The 27,272-nt window shown below is 32.5% G+C and overlaps 1 protein-coding gene across 10 annotated transcripts in view; it reads right to left on the reverse strand.

Moving 5' to 3' along the window:
* Ehbp1 (EH domain binding protein 1) overlaps window positions 1-27,272 on the reverse strand; it is a 316,989-nt gene that overhangs the window by 75,564 nt on the left and 214,153 nt on the right. For all 10 annotated transcript variants that reach the window (XM_040271158.2, XM_040271164.2, XM_078029123.1 and 7 more), the window contains 2 exons: window positions 20,941-21,843; window positions 14,265-14,408 (listed from right to left, as the gene is read on the reverse strand). In XM_040271158.2, the coding sequence (XP_040127092.2) occupies window positions 14,265-14,408; window positions 20,941-21,843 (1,047 nt within the window). The remainder of the gene's footprint in view (window positions 1-14,264; window positions 14,409-20,940; window positions 21,844-27,272) is intronic.

The raw sequence follows: 27,272 nt of genomic DNA on the forward strand, positions 1-27,272 counted from the left end.
ATTTCTGACACAGAAGACAACTTCTAAAAACTCAAAAGGGAAAATTAACGGGATGTGGTTTACATTGCCAAAGACTGTTCATTAATTACCAATTTAATCACTGCTGGAGGCATGACATTACAAAAATCTGGCTGAAAGTTCTAATAGATTATGAAGACCACCTAAGAAGAGTGACCAAGAAATGTACAAAACAATTAATACTGTTTCACTGCTATCAAAGACATTCAGATTATTTTACATCAAGTGAAGCAAAGGAATTAGTAGCTTCACAGTGCCACCACTAGGAACTGTAAATACAATAGTGCACAATTAGTAATGCACATGTGACTTCATTCAAGGCATATATCCTTGGGAAAGCCAGAACATGATAAGGAGAACAAAAGAAACATTAAAAAATGAAATGAATGAAGATTTAAACTCTACTCTTGTGCATGCTGAGCAATAACAGAATAGGCAATATAAAATACAGCTTTAGTAATGGTGATACCGACATGGGATGTTCAATACTACACTGAACAGCCATATGGAAAATGTCCCTGTCACTAATAGTGGCATAAAAGGAGTGTTCCTGATGCTAAGACACCTAACCCTAGCTTCATGCATTCATGGAAATCTCAAACAAATAAGATTTTTGAGGCCAGGGGTTTATGGCCACATAATAGAAAAGATGCTTGAGGTTTTTTTTTCCTCCCCAACAATGCTGATGTTTTTATGTGACTTTGAAGATACGCTAGTAAGCTAACAATATGTTTTCTAAGAAATCTAGAAACCATTGTTAGGACAGTACACTTCAACTTAAGTTTACACATAATAGATAAAGTATTATTTAAATCACAAGGAATAAAACAAACTGTTTTGTACAGAAATGTTTATGCTGAACACAGAAGTATGCTATGCTAAGTATTGTTATTCTCTAAAATGCAAGTGTAAGAGATTAGACATACATTTAAAGTACCTTACTGATCTGAAATGAATTATGTGCATTAAATATTTTGACAATTGTGTTGAAGTAAAAAAAATAAAAAATATATTTCACCTCAGTACTCATGGCATATATATTCTACCCCATACAGGGGATAAAAAAACCCCAATTTAGATAAAATACTCAGTCTATACATTATTACAGGTTTTAGGTTTCTTTTTATGATTACTGACATATGATGTTCTTTTTTATGAAATTACAAATGCAAATTTAACCTACTTCTTGCTAATAATATAACTGAAAATATATATAATTAGGACTTCAAGCTTCAATTCCTAGAGGAAAATTAAATGCAACATCACCCTAAATATGAGTACAATCATTCTTGTTTTTATAATGATATATACTTAGAACACACATATTTGAAATTATAGAAAAAGTTACTAGGAGAGATGTTTAATGATGTTTATTATTTTTACCAGTTGGATGGTAAATGCTTTTTTATTATTTGGAGAATATCTAGTGATCTTATCTAAATCTGCTACAATTATCAGCTTGAGAGACTAGTCTCATTTAAATCAATATTTTCCAATCAACATCAAAAGTTCAAAGCTGATGTCCCACCCTACATGGGGACACAATACCTGTTACAGACTTGAATCACAAAAGAACAGTTTGCATTCTCTTAGTTCTTACCAATTAAGCCATTAGAATTAATTTCTAAAGGCTAATTTAAAAAATAACTATATTGTATCATTTTGTATTACTAATCTTAACAGTTAACCAAAGACTGATCAAACTAAAATTATTTCCAATATGTACAATTTTATTTAGAGGATTCAAATATTCATATAAACCTCTGAAGACAAAATACTGCAAATCTTCTAGGACTTGCTACTAACTTACAGTTTGATCTGGCCACCTGCTTTGTGAGAACAGGCTCCTATGCTAATTGAGTATAATGGATAGGTTATTATACTGGCAGATTAAATATTAGAGAAAAACTTTAATTCTGTTTTATAATAGCATTGTAATACTTTTATGATATTTCTTTTAAAGAACTATTTGTGCATCATATTCTTATGCTATATAATTATTGGAAAAACAAAAACATTTATATATACACTGATTGTTGTGATTAGACTAATTCGATTGAAGTTTTATCCTCATTCTCTTTTAAAACTTTCTATTTATAAAATAGATTTTATTTATTTTTTAAAAAAGTAATAATTAAATGATATCATTCTTCTGATAGGTGCAAAATGCTTCACAAATAATCTAACAACAATTCCAAGGACTGTGGGTAGCAGGATTGTTATCCTATATTCTGCATATAGAATATTAATCCTAAACTTTAGCACATCAAATGCAAGCATCTCTTTTAGATATTTAAAAAATTACCTGAGCATTAAGTGTAATAGTGGTTGTTTATTAAATGTATTTTTTAAAAGAAATTATATTTCTATGCAAAGCAAAAAGAAATGAATCAAAAATAGACTAACTTGTTATAGAAAGTGATTGGGGGAATTGAAATTTTAAAAAAGGAAATAATCAAAAGGAAAATAGTTTCTTTAAAAAGATTATATTTTTCTTAGAGTTTGTTATTACATATTAATAAAAGATTTCTTTGGATGATAAAAGGGGCTGGAATGTTAAAGCTATCAAACTCTGAGCTTACTCTGTGAAAAATACTTTTTTTTTGGAGAGGTTTCATGTGAAAAAAAAATATATATATTTTTGGAGGGGTACCTGGGATTGAACCTAGGGGTACTTAACCACTGAGCCACATCTCCAGTCCTTTTTATGTTTTATATTGAGACAAAGTCTCTCTAAGTTGCTTAGGCCCTCACTAAGTTGCTGAGGCTGGCTTTGAATTTGTGATCCTCCTGCCTCAGTCTCCTGAGCCACTGGGATGATAGGTGAGCAACCCTGTACCCAGCAACAAAAATGATTTTAACACATGTGGAAAACAATGAATACTACAAATAACTAAAATTTTTAATAGTAATGCAACATGTGAAAATCTTCATAGAACAAAAGGAATAGGAAGATCAGAAATATAAATCACAGAGATCTAGAACGATGAAATCTGCTTCCTATGGAAAAATATTCAGGGAACAACTGTAAAAGGTTAAATGAGTTATCTAATGGCATAAAGAGGGGCTAGAGATATACCTCAGTGGGACAGAGTATGTGCTTAGCATGAAAAAGGCCCTAGGTTCAATCTCCATTCCCACCAAAACAAACAAAAACCCCCAAAGGTGCAAAGATACAAATAAATCATATAAATGACTTTTCTTAATAAAAACACTTAAAAGGCAATTTGTACTTATTGCAAGTTCTCATTCAAATAATCAGTTGTACAACTGGGAAAATTTAAGAAAAATTAAAAGTCTCTTTATATCTGTGAGTAGTCTTTTAAGAGAAATTATAACTCAAATTCTTTCTGAGGATAACTTAAGTAGAGTCTGTATGTAGGGATCTACCAGATGAAATTATCAAGAATTGTTTTTCAATGTGTTCAAAATTGCTTCCTAGTCTTGCAGTCTCTAAAGCTATACTAATTACAAGAGAGAATGTTTACAGTGAAGTGCTATAATTTAGTGCAGAGTTGGGAAGTGAACTCTAATCAGAGTCCCAGAATATGGGACAAGAAAATGTATGTAAGGATTTGGTATACAAACACCATTAACAAGAGAGAAAGATATCACAATGTAGGATTCAAGAACAACAAGAAGCAGATGATACAAGAAGCTTTAAGTCCCAAAGTGGCAAAAGTAGTCTCATTTGTCTCTCTATAGACAGGAGAACACTAAAATCACTGTGTCTGCCCAATGATAGTCTATTCTGCATTATAGGTCTTCTGAGAAACATTTAATTTTCCTTTTATAAACCTTTACTAGAAAGAAACTCCTTATAGCAAACTTTTCATGTTTAAGCACATTTTCAAATTAGCTAACACTCAGAGAACATGAAAAATAGCCTTTCTATTCCTTTCATTTATTCATTGAACAGTTACTGAACACTTGGTTTTGGGAATAACAGGTTACTGTACTTTGAATAGATAATAGTTAAGTGGGAAAGAGATTTGTAATTAGATAATTATATTGGAATAAGTGTCTAGTACATAAAGATATTTCAAAACATACTAGAAAAAATGGAAAGTGTTCAGGAGCAGTATTTCACCAGAAACAATAAGAAGGGTATTTCAGAGAGAGAACAACAAATGCCTGAGATAGGAATGAAAAGAGTAAGGTAGGGGCTGGCTTTGTGGCTCAGTGGTAGAGTGCTCACCTAGCATGCACGAGGCACTGGGTTCAATCCTCAGCACCACATAAATGTAAAATAAAGATATTGTGTCCACCTAAAACTTAAAAAAGTAAATATTAAAAAAAGAGAAAAGAGTAAGGTATATTCTAGAAAATGCAACAACTTAGAACTGGACTGTAAAATGGAAAGAGGTGGAAGATGAGGCTAGAAAGGACTTGTAAGGCTATGTTGAGTGGTTGAAAATTTATTCTCTTGGGTTACGGGGCTACAAGAAGGATTATGAGGATTATATATTCAAGTACTCACTTAAGTTATTTCCCAATTTTCTTTTTATTTTTATAAATATCTTTCCTTAGAAAATCTTTTAAATCTTCTGTGAATCTCCTATAAATTTGTATTCTCTTAGTCTAGAATTTGATGCAAAAGCCTCAAAAAAGTTGCTAACCTATACTGAGTACATGGATATTGTCCAATGCACCATATACTTCTATTTACATATTCTGTTTCAATTATTACAATAGCTTTACTCATTTTTCTTGGTATTCATCAAAAAGTTCTAGGCTGGTTGTATAGGAACACAGTATACACAGTAGAAATTGCTGAAGACATTCTCAGTTAGTGGTCCTTTAAGCAATAAATAAGTGATCCCAGTAAACTCTTCAGTAACCTCTTGAAGATCTGAGGTCAGGATCCCACTTTTTAAAAAAAACTTAAGGACATTCCTGGGTACCAACTTTTTTTTTTTTTAATCATCAGAATTTCCAGTTGCACTAAGAGTGGGTAGAAATAGGTTTCTCTTTCCCATTCTAGCACTTTTGACTCTCAGTAAATTTTATAAAGGGCAAGGTAAATTATAATGAATTTACAAGTAAGAGCAGTATAAATTAAAGCACAAATTAAAGCAAAGTTAAAACATCAAAATGTTCTCTAAATGATATCCCAGTCATTTTGGGGTAAGGATGGGTTAGACCTGCTTTTATTTACCAAAAGTCTTTTGATCTCTCCAGAGTGATGAGGATGCTGACACTAAAGTGGAGATGGCTATTAGTCATGGTTCCCTTCCCTTTTACCATGGGCACCTATTAATTTGAGTGTCAAACAGAAAAGGCAAAACAAAAGAGAGAGAGAGAGAGAGAGAGAGAGAGAGAGAGAGAGAGAGAGAGAGAGAGAGAGAGAGGGAGGGAGAGGGAGAGAGAGAGAGAGAGAGAGAGAGAGAGAGAGAGAGAGAGAGAGAGAGAGAATTTTGCTTCCACTTTACAAATGGAAAGAGAATCAGAGACACAAATTAATTTTCTGTTTTTACAATCTTCAATTACTCCAAAAGTGAAATTAGCATTTTCCTTTTCTATTTTGTCAGCCAAGTTGTGCACTCTACTTTCCCAAAAAATGGACAGCATTGACCAAATAATGACAATCTATATGTTATATGTATAAGAGCTACTTAAAAATTATTTTAAAAAGATCAAATTAAGAAAACTACTTTGTTCCTAAAAAGATATCATCATGATATCAAGTTGCATACTAAATTGAAAGTCTGAAAAGAAATAATAAGGTCTAACCTCTTCCATATTTCTGAAATTGGACTTACTTGACATTTTATATACTCTTTCTTAAGTCATTTCAATATTAGCTATAATCCCTAAAAAATACCAAGTATCAGAACAAGAGCAATAGCTCTGGAATGAACCATTTAGTTCATAAAGCTAATATTTTTCAAAACACATCTATACAGGTTTTTTAAAAATAATTGTTTTAGTTGTAAGTGTACACAATAATCTTTATTTTATTTTTATGTGGTGCTGAGGATCGAACCCAGAGCCTCAAGTGTGCTAGGCGAGCACTTTACCACTGAGCCACAATTCCAGCGCCTATAAAGAGTTTGACATTTGAAAAAATAAGCAACAGTGGAATGTGCAAGAAAGGGTTTTCAATTAAGCTTTAACTTTAAACCAAGAAGAGGCAGCCACAATATTTCCTATGTCACATGCTTTTACAGACTCTGACATTCCTTCTACAGAGTGGTAGGATTTATCTACATCTCCTCTTCTTATACCTGAGTGGAATTTTGTGACTACATAAGCCAAAGTGATGTGACTCAGAGTTAGAATCGTAAAACACATTAAAAGAAACTATTGACAAAGTAAACTATAACCAATGAAAGAGAAGAAAATACTTGTAAGCTATATATCTACTATGGACCTCATCTCCAAAATACATAAGAACCTCCCATAAGTCAATACCTAAAACACCCTAACAAACACATAACTTATTAAAAATGTGGTAAGGACTTGAATATGCATTTCATCAAAGAAATACAAATGGTCAATGGGTATGTGAAAAAATGATCATCATCACTGATCATCAGGGAAACACAAATCAAAACCACAATGAGGTATCATCTCATATTTGTCAGAATGGCCGTTATTTAAAAAACAAAACATAGTATTGACAAGAATGTGGAGAAACTGGAACCTTCACACACTGTTAATGGGAATAAAATGGTATAGCTATTATGAAAACCAGTATGGAGTGTCCTCAAAAATTAAAATAGAGCTACAATGTGACCCAGAAATTCCACCTCTGGGAATTTATCCAAAATAAGCGAAATAAGGATCTTGAGAGATGTTAGCATGCCCATATTCACTGCAGCATTATTCACACCAGCCAAGATACAGAAACAACCTAAAGGCCCATCAACATGAATGGACAAAGAAAATGCAGTATATATGTATACAATGGAACACTATCCAGCCTTAAAAAAGGAAATTCTGTCATATGCTACAGCATGGATGAACCTTGATGACATTCATACTAAGTGAAATAAGCCAGTCGCAAAAGAACAAATACTGCATGATTCCAAATATATGAAGTACTGAGGAGTCAAATCAATAGTACCAAAAAGTGAAATAGTTGTTGCCAGGGGCTAAAAGGAGGGGGAAATGGGAAGTTATTAATTAACAGATAAAAATTTCAGTGAAGCAAAATGAGTAAATTCTAAAGATCTGCTACACAATATTATACTTATAGTCAATAATACTGTCTGATATGTTTATCAGGTAAGTGTTCTTACCTGATAAAATAAAAATTAAAAAAGAATCTTCCAACTATGAAAATGACATGTCCTTCCATTTATTTAATAATTCTTTTGTTTTCAGAATATTTACAGTTTTCTTCTTAAAGACTTATTCTTGGCATATTATTTATACTTGAAGCTACTGTATTATTTCTAAATTTTTATTTTTATAGTATGTGGGATTGAACTCAGGGACTCACACATGCTAGCACCACTGAGCTTCATCCTCAGTCCCTAAACTTTTAAACTTTAAATATGATAATATGTATAATTTACACCTTAATAATAATATGTAACTTTTAAGTTTGAAGAGTTTTACCAAATATATACAGGTGTATTCACAAACTAAATTAAAAATTATAGATCCTTCCTTTCCATCCCTCTAAAATGTTTGCTCATATTCCTGTGCAGTTAATTCTACCTATCCTGCCTCTAAGTAATCACTGATCTGCTTTTTGTCACTCTATATTAGTAGGTGGTAGAATTACATGCAGATTACATATAAATGTAATAATATATGTCTTTTTTGTGTTCTCACTATATTTCTGTCATTTGTTAAGGTTATTGTGTGTATCAGTAATTTGTTCCTTTGTACTGCTGAGTGATACAAGTTGAATGCATCTTATCTGAAATTATTAAGATCAGAAGTGCTTTGCATTTCAGAGCACTATAGGTTTTGAATTTTCAGATTAGGGATGCTCAAACTATATTCTATTATATGGCTACATCATGATATGTTTATTCATTCATCTGGTAATGTATTGTCCAGTTTCTGGGTATTAGAATAAAAATTGCTGAAAACTTGTATACAAGTTTTTGTATGGTCATATGTTTTTAGTTTTCTTGAGTAAATTCCTAACTGCTGAGTAATATGTTTAAGTTTTAAAGAAATGACCCAACAATTTTCTAACATGGTTATACCATTTTACATTTCTATAAACAATATCAGAGTATTTTAGTTCCACATTATTATCAACTCATGTTATAGTTGGTATAGTTGGGATATGGCTTTTTTGTGGTGCTGGGGAATGAACACAGGGCCTTAGCCAGTTTCACTGGAATATAATGGTATTTCACCATGGCTTTGATTTGCATTTCCTTGATAACTAATGATGTTAAATCTGTCCCCTGCCCTCCAACCCTGGTACTGGGTCTTAAACCCAGGAGCACTGTAGCACTGCTACATATCAGCATTTAAAAAAATTTTTGAGACAGGGCCTTGCTTAAGTTGTTGCAGATGGCTTTGAACTTGCAAATTTCCTGCCCCAGCCTCCTGAGTCACTAGGGTATAGGCCTCTGCCCCCATGCCCTGCTAAAGATCTTTTTAGTGTGCTGTTGGCGATTTACATGTCTTCTTGAGAATAAGTTATTTTTGGATATTAATTTTATGTATGATAATCTTGCTAACTTTACTTTAAAAATTTATCTGTAATTTTTTTTGAATTTTCTATGTAAATCATATTTTTGATGAATGATAGTTTTACTCCTCCCTTTCACACTTATACCTTTTGTTTCTTGGTCTTATTTTAGGATATTCATTGTGATGTTAAATAGAAATGATAGTGGACTTCCCTGCCTTTTGTCCTGTCTTAAGTGGAAAGCTTTCAATGTTTCTTTTTTCTTTTTCTTTTTTTATTGGTATCAGGGATTGAAGCCAGGGGTGCTTAATGAACCACATCCCCAACCCCTTTTATTTTTTGAGACAGTGTCTTATTAAGTTGCTTAGGGCCTTGATAGGTTGCTGAGGCTGGCCTTAAACCTTCAATCCTTCTTGTCAGGCTTTCGAGTGACTGGGATTACAAATGTGCACATTACAAATGTGCACCATTCATGTCTAGCTCAATGTTTCATAATTAATTATAATGTTGGCTATAAGATTGTAATAGATACATTTTATCAAGTTAATAAAAGTTCCTTTTTATTCATAATTTGTGAGGAATTGTGTTATTTTTCTCTTGAACCATGAATATGGTGATATTTTTCACTTTTTTTCTGTATCCTCCAATTAAAATTATTGCTAGTCTTCTTAATTCTGTTAAAATGGTCAATTACATTGCTTGGTTTTTGAAATACTAAACTATCTTTCATTCTTAGAATAAATTCAAATTGACCATGGTATGTTAATTTTTTAATGCACTACTGTGTTAATGTTTTATTATGCAAAAATAAATAAGTTGAAAGAGGAAGGATATGGAAATATCTTTGGGACTATTCAAGTCTTGTTTCAGGGCTGAGGATATAGCTCAGTGGTAGGGCACTTGCCTAATGTATGTGAGACCCTGGATTAGAATCTCAGCAACAACAACAAACAAAACAAAACAAAATGACAATAACGGGGCCTGGGGTTGTGGCTCAGTGGTAGAGCACTTGCCTGGCATGCACAGGGCACTGGGTTCCATCCTCAGCACCACATAAATGTAAAATGTGTCCACCTAAAACTTAAAAACAAAACAAACAAAAAACCCCCGACAACAACAAAAAACAGTTTCACAAGCATAGGGCACACCTTTAGGTAAGTGTGAAATGAATGTAACAAACAGATCAAACTGCCATGTAGCTAGCCAGCTATGAAAATGGATGGGGGAAAAACAACCAATACATGAATACAATAGAGCTGACCCAAGAAATTATCAAACCAATAATGAGGTATCTTGTGAGATACCATGATTGTTGTTTGTCAATTTCACAATAGTCTATCTATTACTGAATCATTCAGTCCATACCTAGGCATGCACTTAAATCATCAACTGTAAAGAGTTCTATTTCTCTCTTTTTCCCCCTCTACCATTGAGCTACAGTCCCAGCCCCCAAATCTCTCTCACTTTAAGTATATATATACACTTTATAGATACTGAAATATAACCCCAGTTTAAGTAAAACTGCTTTAGTCAAGTTTGGGTATGCTAAGATAACAATTTGCTTAAAATATCTTCTTTTAGTATCAAAAAATTGATTTAAATTCTTTCTTTTTAAAGAAGGGAATGGGGTGGGGGAGAAGGGGAGAGAGTGCTTTATTTATTTATTTTAAAGTAGTATATCTTTATTGTGGGATGTGGCTTTTTTGTGGTGCTGGGGAATGAACTCAGGGCCTTGTGCGTGAAAAGCAAGCACTCTACCAAATGAGCTACATCCCCAGCCCTAAATTAATATGCCTTTTTTATTTTTTAATACAGAAAGAACTAAGGAAAAAAAAACAACAACTCATAAACATGTTCTACCCTTTAGGGATAAACACTGTTAACATTCTGATAATTTTTCAGTGTAAATATAAAAGAGCCTATATTATTTCAAAACGGAGAATATATAAAATACACTATTTCATATCTTTTCGTACAAAATGACATTGTGAGCATTTACTTATGTCTTTAAAATATTATTTCAAAACATTAGTGAAGATCATTTTTAATGAGTACATAACAAATATATGTATTTGTATTAATTTATTTAATCTTTCCCCTATATTTGAGCTTATAAGGCGACTTTGAAATTTTTGCTACTATAGAAAATATTGTGATGAAAATTTGCAAATCTATTTTTATTGGTGGAACTACTATGAAAAGGAATGAGCATTTCTTTCTCTCTTTTTATTTTTTGTGGTGCAAGAGATCAAACCCAGGAGGGTCTTATATATGTGAGGCAAGTTCTCTACCACCTCCAGTCCCAGAATGAGCATTTTTTTTAACCTTTACTTTTAAAATTTGTTCTAATTAGTTATACATAATGCATTTTGACACACTGTACACAAATGGAGCACAACTATTCCTTCTTCTGGTTGAACATTGTGCAGAGTCACACTGGTAGTGTAATCATACATATATAGGATAATAATGTCCATCTCATTCCACCATCCTTCTCATCCCCAAATCCCCTCTCCTCCCCTCACTCCCCTCTACATAATACAAAGTCCCTTTATCCCCTCATCATTATGAATTAGCATCCACTTATCAGAAAAAACATCCCACCTTTCATATTTTGGATTTGGCTTATTTCATTTAGCATGATCAGAATAAGCATTTCTTGATGAAATCTAGCTGCTTTTCAGAAAGGTGCGGCAATTTCCATGCTTCCAACAATGTAAAAGAGTATCTAATTTCATAAATGCTGATCCACATATTTCTTTTTTTAAAAAATATTTATTTATTTATTAGTTATTGGCAGACCAACATCTTTGTTTGTATGTGGTGCTGAGGATCGAACCTGGGCCGCACGCATGCCAGGCGAGCGTGCTACCGCTTGAGCCCCATCCCCAGCCCCCCGCATAGTTTCTTAAAAATCCAAATTATAAATATATTCAGTAAGATGTCACAGACATGGAATAAAAGATGATTTAGTAATTTTATGTTTCAGTGCTAGGGCTTGAACCCAGGGGTGCTCTACCAATCAAGCTACATTCCCAGCTCTCTGTATTTTTTATTTTGAGGTAGAGTCTTGCTAAGTTGCCAAGACTGACTTTGAACTTGCAATCCTCCTTTATCAGCAACCTGAATTGCTTATATTACAAGGGTGCACCATCATGCCCAGCTGTCATTATTTTTTAGTATTGAATTCACACTTTTAACTTAGTTAAAAGTTTAAGTTTCATTTGGGAAATAAAACGTATAAGTAAGATTATTGGTGTCTTATACAGAAGAGATGGCTGAGGCTGTTAAAAGGTTGAACTAACAAATGAATAAACTGAACGAAAGAATAAATAGCCTTAAGAGTCAATATACTTGAATTCTAGGCTTAATTTGCATTATTTGTTACTCTAGGAAAATTTAAACACCTTTTCCAAACTCAGATAGCTAATTACTACTTTAATATCTACTCTTCCTTCACAAAGATGTCAGAAAAATAAACAAGAAAGAATTATGAGGGGCCTGGGGTTGTGGCTCAGTGGTGGAGTGCTCGCCTAGTATGCACAAGACACTGGGTTCAATCATCAGCACCACATTAAACGTAAAATAAAGATGTTATGTCCACCTAAAAAACTTAAGAATAAATATTAAAAAAAAGAATTATGACACAGTACATTAAGAATATAATATCTCAAGTCAGAGTGTTTAGGAACAATTCCTAGATCTGTTACTTATTAGTTGTGTAATCATGGGCAATTAAATGATTTGCTGTGTGTCAGTTTTTTCAACTGTAAAATGGGGATGATAATATTTATCTACTTACTATGATGTTTAAATGATTTATGTGAAAGCACTTAGAATCTTGCTTGACACAGACCAAGTGCTCAACAAACATTAGATAATAATTATTAAAATAGGTAAAATTTATACATAGGTAAAATGATATAGTATATATTTGAATATAACTATATTTTTAAATTATATTTTTTAGCACATGAAAGAATTGTGAAATATTGTCACAAATATTAATTTCACAAATTGTTCTTTTTAAAATGAATATTCTTTTTTTTTGGTTGTTCACTTGACTACATTCTTCTTATCCAAATCTCAGTTCAAATATATCTTCCTCAGGTCATTTAAGCCTCTACCTTAAAATTATCCTCTACTATACATACAATTTTCATACTTTATAATTATTTTGTTTATTTTCTTGTTACTATCTCTCCTTTTCCTACCAGAATGTAAACTCTATGAAGGAAAAAAGCTGTGAATTGACTTGATTTATATAACCAATAAATATCTTTTTAAAGAAAATATGTATCTTGCAAGTGAATGAATCAACAAATTGATTATGTAAAGATGGTTAGCTACTGAAAAACCCAACATAAAAGCTACAGGTTCTTCCTTAGAAGGAATGGTCCTCTAGATTAGTGTTTCTCAAACTTTTTTGATCCTGGCCCCAGTTAAGAATACAGTTTATTTCAACGTAACTGAAACAAAAATTTCACACAAACACAAACATACACACACGCGCGCACACACACACACACACACACACACAATACTACACTAATAAAGTGTGACGAATTTTGATATTTTCTATTCTATTCTATTCCTATACATTAAAAATAAGTGACGGTAGTTCACTAAACTGATCTATATTCCAAGATGTATAAAAGAGTTGAAGTTTGGGGCTGGGGTGGCTCAGTAGTAGCGTGCTTGTCTAGCATGTGTGAGGCGCTGGGTTCAATCCTTAGCACATCATAAAAATAAAGAAAGAAAATAAAGTTATTGTGTAAAAAAAAAAAGAGTTGAAGTTTGAAAAATAATGAACTAAGTCAGAGATAATTAAACTAGTATCTGCAAAACCTTAAAAAAGACTATAGTTTTATGTACATGTGGTAGGCAGGGTTGTCACAGTTTTCAAATTCATGAAGAGGTTTATGTTTTCTAATATTTAATGACTTTAAATTATCATATGTTCATTATATTGTCTGTGAAACACTACATAAAAACATGTATAAAAATGTGGTTTAATCCAAGGATGGCAATAGGAGAAAGCACTATTTCTGAAAATCTAATAAGGCTCAGGTTTAAATACTGACTCTGGAACCTTATACAAGTTACTTTGTCTATTGGCTTTAGTTTTCCTATCTGATAAGTAGTTTGAATATATTCATGGAATTAAGTATAATAATTATGGTTCCTGAAATGTATGGTAGGCATTCAATAAATTACAGGCATCATTGTTACACTATTATTTGCAACAAAATTAACTTCCATGAACAAAATACAGTTTAAACAAGAGTACAATCATAACTTTTTTTTTTTTGATGGTGGTACTGGGAAACAAACCCAGACAAGTGCTCTACCACTGAGCATTTTGCCTTACAAAATGCAATTCAACGAAAAACAGATTATTAATGTATACATGGAATTTGTACTCTAGGATCTTACTTTTCTGATAGTTGGTAACATTGCTATGTAAAAATGATGACAATATGGTCTGATAGGCATGAATTTATCAGTTCAATAAGTGTACCAGGTATTCATAATGAACAAAGTCTGCAGAAAATATTAACAAATTACTCTTCTCACCCATTAGGATTTTGATTATGATTATAATGAACAACTTATGGTTTTATCAACCAGTATTTCTCACATCATTTAGCTGCCTGTTGCAGAGTAGTGTGGCTGTGCTGGAATTCTGCTTATTCCCTGCCTTTAAAGCTGCATCTCTTCTTGCTTGTTCAAGAAGAACTCTTGCTCTTTCTTTAAGTTCTTCTTGTCTGGATAACATTCGATGCTTAAAAAACAAAGAAACAGAATTAGACGCCAAATTTAAAGAAATAGACAAATCCATTATCAAACAAATAATCTACATTTTTAAACGAATTAAAAGTTAGACAATCTGTTGAAATAAAAGGTCAGGAGTAAGATTTTAGCTTTCTTACTAATATTACCTATACAAAATATTGATGTTGACTAAACATTTAGAATGTATACATAAATCTTGACATAAAGGAAATATCTTTACTGTCTAAAATTGGATTGAATTTAAGTATACTTTCATTAGAACATAGTCTTATAAGTGGTGTGTGTAAATTACATATTCCTCATATGTGCTCATAAACATAGTAAATTTGTCAGCCAAAAACATTTTTTAAAGTTCTTATAGACTTTTTATGTTCTTATAGAAGTGACAACAACAATGAGTCTTCTAAATTTGTACTAGATAGACATTAAATACCTGTGGCAACCATCTTTTAAATTCCTGACATTAATATTTACAGAAAAATGCAAAGCTACTATATTTAAAAAAATGTAAAACTGTTTTTCTCCACTATTTACATTCTTTATAAGAAAACAATTTATCATATCAGAATTGCAGAAATATTCTCCAATTTGTAATTTTACAATGTATTTTTGGAGAACAACAGATATTGGCTATCAATGAAAATCAGTTCTTAAATGGTGGCATTATCCAAAAATATAATATTCCTTTTTTGTGTATGGTACTGGGGATTGAACATGAGGCTTTGCACATGTTAGGCAAGTGTTCTATAACTGAGATGTATCCCAGATCCTTTTTATTTTATTTTGAGAGAGGTTCTTATGTGTTGTCCAGGTTGGCTTTGAACTTATCTCCTATCTAGTAGCTGAGATTATAGGCAGGTGCCACTATGCCTAGCACCATACTCCTTTTTTTCTATGGAAGTAACGAACTTCTGGCTTAAGATGGCTATTACCTTTACTCTGATGCTTAATTAATTTGACATCCTTTTCACTGTATAGTTTTTATGGTCAAGAAAAAGAAAATAGAGAATAAACTTATTACTTTACTATTATATGAAGCTTTCTCTTTTAAAAAATTAATATACCATTTTTGGGGCCTTTTTGTGATTGATATATTCAACTATAACTAGGCTGAGTGTGATGACACATACCTATAATTCCACCAACTTAGAAGGCTGAGGAAGGAGGATCCCAAGTTTGAGGTCAGCATCAGCAACTTAGAGAGAGACCCTGTCTCGAAATAAAAACTTTTAAAAGATCTGGGGGCTGGGGTCATAGGTCAGTGATAGAGTGCTGACCTATTATGTGTGAGGCCCTGGGTTCAATTCTCAACACTGCACATAAATAAAGAAAATAAAGGTTTATTGACAACTGGAAAAAAAAGGATCTGGGATGTAGCTCATTATAGATCAGTGGTTGAGTGCTCCCTTAGGAACTCAGCAAGAGCCTGTCTCTAAATAATATATTATAAAAAGGCTGGGGATGTGGCTTAGTGGCTGAGCATCCTGGTTCAATCTTTAGTACCAAAGGGAAAAAAATAAATAAATAAAAAAACTGTAACTATTTTTAAACCTTTTTTCTATAATCTTAAGATTTTCCTTAAAATGTACAAGAAATTATTTTTGGTATATTCACAAGGTTATGAATTATTGCCACTAATTCTGGAACTTTTTCATCACTCAAGATTTTAAAAGGATTAAACAAAAATTCTTAATAGATACAAATGAAATATATAAGTGGTAATGATAGATTCTAAGTTAATGTTGCTAGGATATAACAGAATTAGTCATTGCATTTCTACTGGTTATAATATCAATACTTTCTCAAAATAGAAAAAAAGTTTAATGAACATTGAATTTTTAGTCATGATATCAGGCTTGAATCAATCCTTCTGTCATTAATAATAAGCAACGCAACATGAGCAGGTCACTTAAAAACTATACTGCCTTCCATTATATGATGATTAGGAATTTTGGAGTCAGACATTTGGGTTCAAATGCCACTTCCATCACTTAATTGTAGGCAAATTACTCAATCTTTCTAAGCCTCCATTTTCTCATTTATAAAATTCGGAGAAAAACAGACCAACTTTCATAAGGATAGTGTAAAGATTAAGTAATAGAGTAACACAATGAGCACTTGCACATGATAAGCACTGAATAAATATTGACTATTATTATTTCTTAATCCCTCAATTTCCTTATCTTTGAAATGTGGGAAATGAGAGTAGATCATCTTTAAGACTCCATTAGCTCTAAATTTTATAGTCCTTTAGTGATTCAACCCAACCACATAGACTGTGAAAAACTGTGCTTTGGTCTTAAGAAAACACAGACACAAATTTTATTTTCTGATTAGAAAATTACTAATCATATTATAAAATATAAAATTACAAAATTGTATTTTACTAATTATAGAGATTAGTAAAAAGAAGAAAAAAATCATTAGTAATCATGGTATCCAGAGATCACTGTAGAATCACAGTTTTTTCACTTAATACTTTATCATTTTTTTTTTTTGCAGTGGTGGGTATTGAACCCAGGGCCTCACACATGTTAAGACAAGTGCTGTACCATAAATACTTTATCGTGAGCTTTTTCTCATGTCCTTATATATGCTTCTTGAAAATATAATTTTAATAGACTACCCAACATTCTATTATATAGATGTATTCATTAGACATTAGTTAACTTATTTTATTGGATATATTGGTTGTTTGAAAATTTTTCACTCTCATAAATAATGTTTTTATTTGCCCTGCTGAGAAGAAAACAGAGCTCATGCAAGTTCTCTGACACTGAGCTACATAGTCAGCCCAATAAATAATATCTTTGTGAATACTCCTACATGTAAATTTTTGTATATGATTCTGATCATCTCCTTAGGGAAAAAATCCCTGGAAATAGGATCTAATAAGATAAACATTTTGTTGTTTTGAAATGAGGCCTTGCCAAGTAGCTGCCCAGGCTGCCCAGGGTGGACTTGCACTCGTGGATCTTCTCATCTCAATGTCCCAAGTAGCTGACACACACAGCCATCATGTGTGGCTGACATAAACATTTTTAAGGACTTGATGCACATTATAAAATTGCCTATCAGTAATGCTGACTTCTTTACAACTGGGCTATGATTATTATTTAATGCTTAAATGATAAAAAATAGAGAGATTTTGTGAACTTTAGGCACAAAGACTTTGGAGTCAGACAGGGCTGGTTTGGAATTCAAACTTTAAAATATATTATATGACCTTAGACTACTCTATAAAGTATTATTCAACCACTTACTTCATTAGTTGTAAAGTTTAAGAAAGATAAGATAAATAAATAATTGCCATCATGTACTAAGCACTTACATGAGTAGCATTATAATTTTGTTAAGTATATAAAAACATATTAAGCTACAAAATTTCCTATAATTTAATGCTTAATTATAAGTCAAAATTTTATCTATTACTAAGAAAAAACACTACCAATTAAATTCCAATATACTATCTATTATAAGTAATATCTTGATTTCAGAAAAGTTAAAATATAGAAAGATATATATCTGAGAATTAAAATATAGGGCACAAAAAGAGAAACAGAATACTATCAGTTAACATACGTAATCTCTTAAAAACCTACTAAATGTCAGCATCCATATTACAATTTTTGGTGTCAAGACATTATTCTTGCCAACCAAGTGCCAAGCAAACCTTTAATTCACCTTAAGCAAAATTCAACCCATAAACGAATGGCCAACGAGCAAACATGAAGCTATAAATAAATGGTGCATCCTTTAATCATATGAATAGAATCACAACATAAAAAAAATTTAGAGCTAAAAGGGCTTTTAGAGATTAGTTAATTTAACATATGTGGAAAATAAGATTATGAGAGTTTAAATGAACACTTAATGTTACATTGCTAATTATTGGCAGAATCAAAATGAGAAACTAGGTTTACTGATTCTTAGTCCTGCATATTTCTAATTTTTAACCATTAATCAGTTTCTAGCTTTAAATAAAACATTTGCCTTAAAAATCTAGCTTATATGAAAACTATTTATTGGATATTACATCTAAGGCTCATCAGATTCTGGAGTTGTCAATTACTAGCTGTGTATTATCCACTACTTATGAACACTATGTGATCATGAAAACTTTCAGACGGGTTTAACTACTTAAGACCTTTAAGATTTTTGATTAGGAAAACAGAGGCTTGCTTTGATAGCTACTATATTTCTTTGATTCTAAGAAGTATTCTTTGCCTTCGTTCCTTCTTCCTTCCTCTCTCTCTTTCCGTAGTGGTGGGGATTGAACCCAGGAACTCACACATGTTAGGCAAATGTTCTACCTGTGAGCTATTTCCCCAGCCTCTATATTCTTTCCTAATACTTCTGGCACCTTACAATCACAATCTTTCAGTTAACAGTCAAGACATAGTTGTCTATCTACACATTGCTTGATACTTCTGGTGGCACATCAGCAATCCCTAGACATTTCTGTCAGAAACCACTTGAATATACTCTTCCCACAGATTAGTTCCAGGACCCCCTGTGGATTTTCTGCAGATGCTCTGGTCACTTAGATAACATGGCATACTATGCATAACTTAGGCATGTCCTTTTGTATGCTTTAAATCATCTCTAGATTACTTACAATACCTAGTACAATGTAAATGTTAATTTTTCATTTAGAAATATATTTAGTTATATAAATACACATTTAATCATAAACAAATTAGATGTTAATATGTTTTAAATTTACTACTTGAAAAGAAACAAAAACCAAGTAAGAATGACATTATTTTACATTTTTTTGTAAGACTCTTTAATATAAGAAAAAAATCAGCTTGGATTCTCCCATATTTGTATTAAATCTGTTGAATACCAGGAATCATGGAATCTCCAGAAAATACTTGCATACATTTCTGAGAGAATGAGTAATAAAAGTGAATAATGTTCTAGCATTATGATAGAAGGTTTTATCTTTGAGGGCTCTCTGAAAGGGTCTGAGACAGCTTCAGATGTGAAAAGACCAAACTTTGAAAATTTTTGCTATAGCACCATATTTTGGTGGCACAGAGGACAATACTGTGTGGAAAAATAGGACTACCAATAACTCTAAGTCAAAAAGTGATTCAGAAGAGCTGGATTCTAAATGTGAAAATCTTCTAGAAGTAACTTAATCTGTTCATATTGTTTAAAATGTCTTTGAGTAAATAAGTGTTTTATGTGATATGAAAATGTGTCCTAAATCTAAAAGAGTTCTTTCAATAGTTATAAAATAAAAATTCTAAGCAATAAAACTATCATAATTTTATTGGCATTTTTTTGTTGTAAATAAAATAATATTATATCTTATAATTGATGATGGGACCAGAGATTCGATACAGTAAATATTAGTAAGGAAGGGGTCAAAACTGCACTATATTTCCCTTAGGGGAGAAATATAGATGCTACTGGATTTTAAACCACAAACAATAATGGAACTAAAAATACCAATTAAAATGCAAGTGAAGTATTGAATAAAAATGCTTTAAGTGGGAAATACTTAACTGGGTATTTCATTTTAAAATGATATTCTTTTTTTTTTAAACACCTTTATTTCTTTATTTTCATGTGGCGCTGATGATCAAACCCAGTGCCTCACACAAGGAAGGCAAGCTCTCCACCACTGAGCTACAGCCCCAGCCCCTAGAATTATACTTTTTTTTTTTTTTTAAAGAGAGAGTGACAGAGGGAGAGAGAGAGAGAGAATTTTTTTAATATTTATTTTTTAGTTATTGGCGGACACAACATCATTGTTTGTACGTGGTGCTAAGCATCGAACCGGGCCGCATGCGTGCCAGGCAAGCGCGCTACCGCTTAAGCCACATCCCCAGCCCCGAAACTTTTTTTTTAATATTTATTTTTTAGTTGTAATTGAACACAATACCTTTGTTTTTTTTTTAAGAGAGAGTGAGAGAGGAGAGAGAGAGAGAGAGAGAGAGAGAATTTTTTAATATTTATTTTTTAGTTCTCTGCGGATGCAACATCTTTGTTGGTATGTGGTGCTGAGGATGGAACCTGGGCCAAACGTATGCCAGGCGAGCTCGCTACCGCTTGAGCCACATCCCCAGCCCCTACAATACCTTTGTTTTATTTATTTATTTTTATGTGGTGATGAGGATTGAACCCAGGGCCTCGCATGTGTGAGGCAAGGGCTCTACTGTTAAGCCACAACCCCAGCACCTAGAATGATATTCTTATTAAAATAAGAAAACTAAAATATCTTTGACTTATTATTGTGATAAAATATTGTTTTTATAATTGATAATATTTTGATTTGAAAAGTTAACATTCTTTATCCTTTAATCTTAAATTTGAGATTTGTAATCTTGAAATAATATAAACTTTAAATACATAGCAGGTACATTTTAGATTTTTTACAGTGACAAATTATATTTCACTGTTAATTATTTGTAACATCTTGAGGTATTCTATGAGCATAAAATGAAATAAAAAGACAGAATAGCTATTTACTAAATGTAAGTACTCATTCATTCTACTAATTCACTTACCTGGACTGTTTTAGCAGAATGATCTGCATGATTTAATGTGGTTCTATCAACATCTGGATCAGACTCTGTCTGCCTCATGGAAGTACGTTTTTTCTTTGCAAGGTCTGCATCTCTATTGTATGAGTATCCAAGTTTGGAAGTAGGAGATAAACTTGGTTTTTTGATAGGTGATTCAGCATCTGTTCTGCATTCTAAGTTTTTAGAATTCTCTAATTTTTCTTGCTCCATGTTACTACTGATGTCTTGAGTCTGAAGTTTTTGCTGGTCTATCTCATCACAAATAAAGGGTGGAGTCACATCATTCTTTTTATCACCAACATATAAGTCAGTTAATTCTAAAGTCTCAGCTTTTAATAGTCTCTTCTTGCCTAACAAAACCTGTGCTTGGGTTGGATCTGTATTGGAACATATTCCAGGGTCATCAGATCCTGAAGTCCTTCCAGAGCTCTGCTGGGACTTTTGGGGTTCTGTGTCACTTTTTGTTCGGCGACAGTAAGGGGAGACTGTGCTTGGACTGAGGTGATCATCAGGAGTCTGATGCTCACTTTCTGATTCTCCAACCCCACTATCATTTACAAATACAGAGTCATCCTGTGATAAGAAGTCTACTGCTCCACTGGTAGGCTGTCGAAGATCAGGCTCCTGCTTCAGATCACTCAGCTCTGCATAGAATTTTTCTTGATCAATAGAACTGTTTGTATCTGTTTCATAGTTTCCAACTTTATATGTGCTTTTACTGCTGTTTTCCTCTATCTGAACAACATTTAATTCTTGGCCACTGAAATGTGCCCTTATTTGATAAAGATAAGTCATAACAGTCAGTTTGTCAGGAATTGCTAATAAAACCATATCAGAAGGTTCCAATAACCGGGAAATTCCTATGCTGGCAAATCCATCATAAGCCTTCAAAGAAAGGAAAAACACAAGACAAAGTGAATAACTCAGACAATCCATACCTTTTTTCAAACAGCAATATTTTAATATTTTTGTTATTGTATAGGATACATAAACATTACTGACATTATGTCACATAAATGATATTCCTAAAGTCAGAAATGTTTAAAAGTGGGGAAGAATCAAGGAAAAAAAAAGTTAACTACCCAACAATTGAGATATTCCTTTCCAGAAAAAATAAAAAGCAAAAATGAGACTGAAAAAAAAATCTCAGAATCACTCTTTAAGATAAGGAACCAAGATATATAAAGAAATATTAGACTAAATCCATCTGAAGTGCTATCATTACTATCAACCTCTTTTCCACAGTAATGTAATTGCAGTGATTTGTGAAGAAAAAGCAGAGATGCATAAGTCAAAAGGATGAACTATCTGACTACCTGATATAAAATGCAAATAAATGCTATTTAAGCTTAGAAACATAAACTTTTTTTTTTCTTTTTGGTACCAGGGATTGAACCAGGGGTGCTTAATCACTGATCCACATTCTCAGCCCTTTTTATTTTTATTTTGAGACAGGATCTTGCTAAGTTACTGAGGCTGGCTTTGAACTGGCAATCCTCCTGCCTCAACCTCCTGAGCTAGTGGGATTACAGATGTATGCTACCATGCCCAGCCAACATATAAACATTTTAAAATACTCAATTAAGACTAATTTTCATAATGAGAAGAATGACTTCATTTTTATTTTATGCATTTTGGAGAGAATTAAATGTTTTGAGTACTACAACCTAGTTGAGAATGTAAAGCTGCATTGTATTACTTTGTTAGCCTTTAAATGACTGTGGCATATCAGGTTTTTCTAGTTTTGAAGAACCAAAGCTGTTTCTCAATTATTACTATCCTGAACTAACCTTTGAAAACAGAACTGTGTTGCTAGGAAGCATTAAAAATATGGCTAAGATTTAGACACACTCTCAGAGAGAAGATAAGGATTCTCTAGATATATTCTTGCTTTGGGATGTTAAAATGTCTATTTTTCTAAAAACCTAGATTTAGAAGCATAATTCAAAGTTCTTCTTTAAAAGAACTATTAGGAAATTATTAACAATTGAAAAGGAATCAGTCTTTTTGCACTTACATGTTAAAGTACATTTCTACCTTTGAATTTAATCCTTGTCTCATATTCTTCCTGTAGTTTAATAAATGTTGTGGAGTAAGTAAGAAAGAAAATGAAAAATAAATTGTGATATTAAAACCTCTTCAATTTTCACAGCACTATGCTTCATAATCTAGGCACCTCAAAATATTTACTAGAGAGAATAACTCAGTTGGTGTGCGTGTATAGACTTGTGTATATTTTACATGTTTTAGGAAAATTAAAGTCATTTTCTTCTTTGTGTGTCTTGACTACTTGATTGACAGACATCAATTGCAAGCCATCAGGAAAAGCACCACAGGCAGTAGTCTCAACATTTCCTAATTATCTAAAACACTGACATACTGGGTAAGATCAGATGCCACAGGTAAATGCATTATTTTTATTCAGCACTTTTTGCATAACTTGGAAAATGATTAGCTTCCTTGTAGGAAAACTCCTGCTGTTGTTCTGCTTCATGCAGCAATTCATTTTATGTAGACTAATTATACTAAAATCACTATTTTGAAACAAATCAAGTTTCTTTTATGCAAGCTCAAGACTTCATAAAAAATTTTTTCATATAGGTTAAATTCTTTTGCTCTGGTTGGTCACCTACTATCTTTTTAGCTGTTTGTGTATTAATAAAAAAGATTTTTCAAAAGGAAATTGTCTTATTCATTCCTAAGTATAATTAAATCCTTAAGGAGTCATTGCCAGTTATATTACAGATCTTCATGGAACTTAAGACATGGGCATTGTCTCTTGTGCTGCTTTAAATTCATTCAAAGGTACTCAGGGTTATTGGAAGATCTACACAAAGGTGGAAATAATGGTTCAGGTAGCAACTGAGATACTCAATGTAGATATAAGACGTTTCAAATGATGAAATGGAAAGACTAACAATTATTTAATGAATAGTGCAATAAGTAGAATCCTCAAAGTTAAAAGTCTTTCCAAAAGCCACAATTAACTGTCCTAGAAAATCTAATTGAGATTTGGGGATTGAACCAGGTTCTCAACAAATTAAGCACTTGCTCTAACCACTGAACAATACTCTCAGGTATGAGAAAAAAATTAAATGAGATACTTTTCTCTATTAGTAATATGTAAATGATTATTAAGTTCCTAAAAAATAATATAAAATATGACTTAAGCCTTAATGAGATTCCCTATATTATTTAAAAATGTTAGGAAACTCAATAGTTTCCTTTTCAAAGATTTGAATAGTTAGTTAAAAGCTCCACTTTAGGGCTGGGGCAGTAGCTCAGCGGCAGAGTGCTTGCCTAGCATGTGTAAGGCCCTGGGTTCAATCCTTAACACTATATATATATCTCCACTTGGTTCTTTTAACTTTATTTGTTTACTTACTTATTTTTGTGATGAGATGTTGCTAGTTGACCAGACCGGTCTTGAACTCCTGGGCTAATGGCCACCCTCCAATCTCAGCCTTCAGCCTTCTGAGCAGTTCAGACTATGGGCTTGCACCACTGCTATCTATCAGCTATTAATGGCTTATTTTATAATGCTTATCTCTGTATTTAATTTAGCTCAGCATTTTATTAATATGCAAAAAATGCACACATATAAGAACATAATTTACTTAATTAAAAAGGCATTTCACTTTAATAGAAATAAGTATTACAAAATCACACAGGAAATAATTCATGAGAATGATCTACTTTTTATAGCAAGCCTACAAGACAGTTAATTTCTATGAGAAAATTATACTAATTTTTAAGGATTGCCTCTTTTTGGTGGCATATATCAATTTTTAAAAATGGCAGTTTCAAAATGTATTATTACTGGTAATAATTTTCAGAGAAATAAGAATTTTTTAATGGCATATAAATTTTTGGTTTTAGAGAACAATGTAAGTATTAAACTTGTTTTGTTGGAAATCATTTTTTTTTCTTCATGGTGTGAGGGATTGAACCCAGGCCCTTGTGCAACTTAGGAAAGTGCTCTACTACTGAGCTATGTCCTCAGCTTTAAATTCTTATTTTTAAATTGAACTTTCATAAAATTTTAAGACTTTCTTTTTCTTTTTGGTGACACTGGAGTTGAACCCACAGACCCTCTACCACTGAACCATACCCTCAGCCCTTTTTATTTGATTTTGAGACAGGGTCTTACTAAATTGCAGAAGCTAGCCTTGTGATTTTCCTGCCTCAGCCTCCCAAGTTGCTGGGATAATAGGCATATGTCACCATGCCTAGTCCAACACTTTTATCACCAGTAGTTTTAATGATCTAATTTAAAATAAATTAAAAACTGTCTATGCAGAGTGCTGTGGCACATGCCTGTAATCCCAATGGCTCAGGAGGCTGAGACAGGAGGATCACAAATTCAAAGCCAGTCTCAGCAACTTAGTGACACACTAAGAAATTTACCAAGACCCTCCCTGTCTCAAAAAAACAAAAACAAAAACAAAAAACAAAAGGGGCTGGGGATGTGCTTAGTGGTTAAGCTCCCCTGGGTTCAATCCATGATTCCCCAAACAAAAAAACCTTTCTCTCTAGTGGTCCTTTAACCACTTTGTCCTATGAACCCCTTTAGCCACAGACACTTCTCAGAATAATGTTTTACAATTAAAGAATAGATAAGAATCAAAAGAACCAATTACACTGAAAAATACAACTAAGCAAATACTGCAAAACAATTTGGGAACCAATAAAGTATATGCTTTTTATGAGAATATTTTTTTATAACTGATTTTGATAAACTTAAAAGTATTTGTAGAAATTTGCAACAACTGTAGTAAGATAGGATAAATCTATAATTTCTGAAGTAACAGTCTAAGGTATGCCTACTACTACCATGATTTTTTAAAATCAAAATTTACAATAGAAAAAAATACTAATGTTTAAAGAATTTAAAATAAAATGTATTTTTCTCTACATCTTCAAAGACCTCTTTAATTATATCCAGAGATCACAAGTTATAAACTCCTTTTCTGGTGGGCATGGTGGTACATACTTATAATCCAAACAACTCAAAAAGCTGAGGCAAGAGGATCTCAAGTTTGAGATCAGCCTCAGCAACTTAGTGAGACCCTGTCTCAAAAAATAAAAACGACTGTATAGATCCAACCTAGATGCCCTTCAACAGATGCATAAAGAAAATGTGGTACATATACACAATGGACTATTACTCATCCTTAAAGAAGAAATTATTATGGCACTTGCAGGTAAACAGATTGAGATGGAGAATATCATGCTAGGTGAAATAAGCCAAATCCCCCCAAAACAAAGACTGAATATTTTCTCTGATAAGTGGACACTGATCCATAATGCAGGCGTGGGAGGTATTAGGGAAGAATGAAGAAACTTTGGATTGTGCAGAGGGTGGGGAGGGGATGGGATGGGATGTGGGAATGGAAAGGATGGTGGAATGAAATAGACATTATTACTCTATATACATGTATGATTACACTAATGGTGTGACTCTGCATCATGTGCAGCCAGAGGAAGGAGAAGTTATGCTCCATTTGTTTACATGTGTCAAAATGCATTCTACTGTCTTGTACAACTACTTAGAACAAACTAAAAAAAAAAAAAGAAAGAAAGAAAGAAAAAGGACTGGGGATACAGTTGAGTGATTAAAGCTCTCCTGGGTTCAATCCCAGTATTGTAAAATAAAGAACTCAACAACAACAAAAACTCCAAGAAAATACATTTCATTCATTTTTCAAATGAAGAATTCAATTCAGTACAAACATTTGTGTATCTAATGTGTGCAGAATTAGGCACTTCCTTCCTTGCACACAGAAAATTATAATCCTGTACTGTGCACTGGGGTAAACAGATACATCAGCCTCTAGCCACAGTCAGCTGGCCCTTGGGGCTCTTGCAACTCAGCCCTATGCAGTTGCCCTGAAGGCTGAAAGGATCAATATCTCCAAATACCAGCAAGGAAGCTCTGATCTCAGTATATTTTAATTATTTATATGGAAACACATATATAGTTTACTAGAAAGTGAAAAGAACCAATATTTATATCTTTTTGCTTCTACAAACCTAGTCACCTAGGTAAAAAGTCTTGTTTAGCTATCAGGTTCCTGCTCTCATTTCCTTCTAACACATTTTTCTAATGTGTTAGAACATGTTATGTAAAAGTTATGGCACAATAGTTTTGGGTGTACTTTTAAAAGCTAAATCTTAGAATTAAAACATTATTTTTTTTTAACAAACATTTAACAGTTAATGAAGACCATACATATATTGTAATCTGATCCCGGACTGACTCTTGGATTTTTAAAGTCCTGATAAACCAAAGTAAACCAAGTATCCTATTTTTG

The sequence above is a fragment of the Ictidomys tridecemlineatus genome, chromosome 12, assembly GCF_052094955.1.
Source record: "Ictidomys tridecemlineatus isolate mIctTri1 chromosome 12, mIctTri1.hap1, whole genome shotgun sequence".
Taxonomy (NCBI): Eukaryota; Metazoa; Chordata; class Mammalia; order Rodentia; family Sciuridae; genus Ictidomys; species Ictidomys tridecemlineatus.